This window comes from Microtus ochrogaster, chromosome 5, assembly GCF_000317375.1.
Source record: "Microtus ochrogaster isolate Prairie Vole_2 chromosome 5, MicOch1.0, whole genome shotgun sequence".
NCBI classification, from domain to species: domain Eukaryota; kingdom Metazoa; phylum Chordata; class Mammalia; order Rodentia; family Cricetidae; genus Microtus; species Microtus ochrogaster.
Window position 1 is genome coordinate 15,131,269 of NC_022012.1, and position 4,496 is coordinate 15,135,764.

At 52.7% G+C, this 4,496-nt stretch overlaps 1 protein-coding gene and 1 pseudogene across 1 annotated transcript in view; both read left to right on the forward strand.

Annotated features, from left to right (window-relative positions):
- The window catches only part of Icam1 (intercellular adhesion molecule 1), a 10,498-nt gene continuing 6,002 nt past the window's right edge, over positions 1 to 4,496 (forward strand). The window contains exons 1-2 of the mRNA XM_013346175.2: positions 1 to 670; positions 2,100 to 2,360. Coding sequence (XP_013201629.1) covers positions 619 to 670; positions 2,100 to 2,360 — 313 coding nt within the window. The 5' untranslated portion in view covers positions 1 to 618. The remainder of the gene's footprint in view (positions 671 to 2,099; positions 2,361 to 4,496) is intronic.
- LOC106143762 lies at positions 3,239 to 4,304 on the forward strand (annotated as a pseudogene).

The window sequence follows — 4,496 nt, forward strand, 5'->3', positions numbered from 1 at the left end:
CTTGGACCGTTGCTCCGAAAATCTCTAGTGCCAACTAGGTGGGGCGTGGCCCTAAGGAGAGGGGCGCCTCTGGGTAGAAGGTGTGATTCCAGGGAGCTCTTACCCTTGGCTAAGGATGTCTGATGGGTTAAAGGGACCTGTAGGAGCTGGAGGTTCGGGATTTGATTTCGTTTACCTGCCCGGCACCGAGCCTCAGTTTACCCCTCGAGGGGATAGTCGTCCAAGGAATTACGCATTAGTTAACCAGTTAACCTGGAGGCATGACTCCAGGAGGCCCGGAGCATTCTCTTCTGAAAGCACCTTCAGTTCGCTGACACCCTCTCCCTCACACACCCCACCCCCAACACGTCTATTGCTTCAGTTTGGAAATTCCTGAGCCACGAGAGCCAGCGAGGCAGCCCCTCTCGGCCAGGGCACTGTCTCCATCCGGAAATACCGAAGCCCTCGTTCGAGTGGGGAAGGCGCGAGGTTTCCGGGAAAGTGGCCCCGCCAGCACCGCCCCTCGGTCCCCCGTGGCCAGCGACTATAAAGGACCGAACGGACGCGGTGCAGAGCCTCAGTCTGCACCCAGTGCTTGTGACCCGGACGCTGCTACCTGCGCTCTGCCCTGGCCTTGCTATGGCTCCCACCCTGCCTCTGCTCCTGGCCCTGGTAGCCCTTGTGATTCCAGGTGAGTCCAAGGTGGGGTCGCTTTTAGGGACAAGTCTCTGGACTCCGGGTGGAATCTGCTCTCCCTGGCCAGCGGAACAGCAAACTGGTAGTAATTAGGTGGCTATTAACGGGAAGTGGGAGTGGGAGTGAAGGGTTGAAAACTAACAGCTTGGAGTTCGAATCCCGCGAATGGGTTACAGAACACAATTCTGTCTCTCTCTCCGTCTCTTTCTTCTCTTCTCCCTCTCCTCCCCGCCCCTTCCCTTCTTTCCTGTTTTGAGAATGCCGCCAAGACACTTAGCCTAGGCTGGCCTTGAACTCTCAGTCTTCACGCTCCTCAACCCCCCCTCCCCGTTTTCCCCTCTTCACTCTGGGATCACAGGCTCGAGACACACCACTCCTCCATAAACTTGTCCTTTTAGAACCTGGGATCCTGATCTGTGCAATGGGAACTGTGATCCCCGCCCTTGTCATGGGGCAGTTAGAATGTGGCCCAAGTGGGGAACAAATAGTGTGTGGAACCGGAACCACCGATACCAAGCTGAGCCTTGAGGTCCCCACAGATACTCTGTTCCTCATCCTCACCCCTGGGGAAGTCCAGGCTGCTTCTGCGCTGGGGAATTCCAGGGTTTGTATACTCAGGAGGCAGAGGCTGCAGTGAGGTGGCTCTGGACTCCCCACTGCTGCCCTCCCCTGCTGCTGCCTGGGGGCAGCACCTGTGTCCTCCAATGAGAGGAAGATTCAGAATTTGCTCTGCAGCCCACTCCCAGAATCTGTTACTCCTAGCTGGATCCTTTCAGCCTCAGGGCTCTCCATGGAACCAGAATAATTCCAGAGGTGCCTGAGAGAATCTCCAACTGGACTACTGCCACCCCAGACTGCTAATCACAGCACTGGAATCTTTGGGGCGGAGGAGAAAATGAGCTCAGACACTTTTGTTTTAATTCCCCTCCCCCAGGCAGGGTTTCTCTGTGTAGCACTGGCTGTCCTGGAACTCACTCCATAGACCAGACTGGACTCAAACTCAGAGAGATCTTCCTGCCTCTGCCTCCCAAGTACTGGGATTAAAGGCATATACCACCACTTTTCAAAGAAAGAAAATCCAGTACTTGGTGTTGGGAGAGGGGATTTTCTGTAGCCAAGGCTACCCTTGAGCTCCATCTGTAGCCCAGGATGGTGTTCAACTCCTGATCCTCCTGCCTCTACTTCCTGAGTGCTGAATTACACCCATGTTATGGGTGCTGAGGATGGAGCTCGGGCTTCAGGCATGCCAGGAAGGCCCTCTGCCCACTGCACCCAGCCCCTCAACACCCATAATTAGTTACCTTGTGTACTCAAGCATGGCTGCATTGAGGGCAAAATCCTGCCTGCCTCAAGGCTGCATACCCAGCCCCTAGCTCTGAAGTTACACGGCTGAATCAGCCTATCATCTCTCCTTTTTGTTCCAGGGCCTGGTGGCGCTCAAGTATCTATCCACCCCATAGAAGCCTTCCTGCTGATGGGTGCATCCATGCAGGTGAACTGTTCCTCCTCTTGCACTGAGAACCTCAACCTGGGCTTGGAGACTCAGTGGCCCAAAAGAGAGGTAGAGAGTGGACTCAGGTGGAAGCTGTTTGAACTGAGTGACATTGAAGAAGACAGCAAGCCCCTGTGCTTTGAGACCTGTGGCTCCATCCAGTCCTCAGCCTCTGCCACCATCATCTTATACTGTGAGTGACAGGGCCCGGGGCAGAGTAGAGGGAGACCCAGTGGGGACATGGCAACTGGTACCAGCAGACAGCCTTGGAAAGTCCCACTGTCACTTAGAGACCTTTGTAAACTTCAAGGAGAATGTACCGCAGGAATTTAGCACATTCCAAAATGCCACCATTTGATGTCTGGATTGTTCTGCTTTTTAAAAAACTTTATTTATTGTTTTGTCTTTATTTTTAATTATTTCTAATATTTTGGGTTTTAAAAAATAATTTTTTAAGCCACGTGGTGGTAGCCGGTGGTGCATGCCTTTAATCCCAGCACTAGGGAGGCAGAGACAGGCTGATCTCTGTGAGTTCGAGGCCAGTTGGTCTACAAAACGAGTTTCAGGACAGTCAGGTCTGTTACATAGAGAAATCCTGTCTCAAAAAACAAAACTAAACAGTATTATTTATGTCCATTGGTGTTTTCCCTGCATGTATATCTGTATGAAAATGTCAGATTCCCTAGAACTGGAGTTACAGACAGTTGTGAGCTGTCATGTGGGTGCTGGGAATTGAACCCGGGTCCTCTGGAAAAGCAGCCAGTGTTGTTAACCTGTTGCTCTTCATGTATGTGCCTCCCAGGCACCCAGATCATAGGTTGGATGTAAGTTCTTTACACAAGATCTGTATGTGTCCTGTGACCTCCACAGTCTTGGAACAAACGAGTCAGGCTCTAGGGTTGTTCTGTCCCTTTGGGCTGAGGATGGAATCATCAGGGCTTGACACTCGGCCAAGTATTCACTTTGTCGCTCAGCTCTACCTCCAGTCTGCAGTGCAGCTGTATTTGAAGGTCAAACATTCACAGAGATGGTGAGATTAAGTTTTGTTTAGACATTCCGTGGAAGAGTATGCAACTGTATAAAAGAATGCATAAGCGGTGGGCCCCGCCGCAGCCTCCCACCCTGCCGCCTCCGTCGCCGCCGTCTCCGTGGGGCCCTCCTTGTCTGCGCAGCGCGGCCCGCGGCTCCCGGGGGAGCATCCAAGCGCGGGGCTTGGCGCGGGCGCGGGGCGCGGCCGTGGCAGACGGTGCAGGAGCGGGCGCGGCGGGCCAGGCCTCGGGATCGGCAGCGGGCTCTAGTGGGGCAGGGTCAACCCTGCTTCGCTACCTCCGGGAGACCCGCAGCTCATTGCTCTCATAGTGGAGCAGCTCAAGAGCCAAGGCCTGTTCGACAGCTTCCGCCGGGACTGCCTGGCTGACATGGACACCAAGCCAGCTTACCAGAACCTGAGGCAGAAAGTGGATAATTTTGTGTCAACACACCTGGACAAACAGGAATGGAATCCTGCAATGAACAAGAACCAGTTGCGAAATGGGCTGAGGCAGAGCGTGGTTCAGTCAGGCATGTTGGAAGCAGGAGTGGACAGGATCATTTCTCAGGTGGTGGACCCCAAACTAAATCACATCTTCAGGCCACAGATAGAGCGAGCAATCCACGAGTTCCTGGCAGCCCAGAAAAAAGAACCTGTGCCAGCTCCTCCTCCAGAACTTGAAAGCCAGGATCCTCCAGCGCCATCCTAAGATACCTCCTAAGGATATACCTGATACCTTTGGAAGACTCCATTTAATGAAGAAATGAAACAGATTCCAGTTTCATACTGATATAATAGTCGCCGCCGATGTCACTACTGATGTCAAGATTTTGACCTTGACTCGGGTGGTGTCCATATTGGATGGACAGCAAGTTTGGTGGTGGGACGTTATTCATACTTCCTAATGAATTGTGCCACCTTTGGCCAGCCTGTCCAGGGGTCTGACCCCAGTATAGACACTACAGAGGTTTAAGCACTACTTGACTCGGGCTGTCCTGATCAGACCTTTATACTTGAACCTGGACACTGCATGTGGATGTTAATGCTTGTGCTCTGCAGTATGCAGAAGCCAGGCTGGGGCTAGCCGGTCAGGACAGCAAAGGGCCATGGGAGCAGCTCTTTGACAGTGGGTTTTGAGCTAGACAGTGGGCGTTGCTAGAGTTATAGGCTGGAATGTGCAGCAGTTAGCATCAGTAGCCCTAAGGTTATTGTGACCTTCCTGTACTTCCTGTACTTGGGGATTTTTTTTTTTTTTTTTTTTTTTTTATGCTTCCTGGGTGCTGGAATTTTGGATGTGAG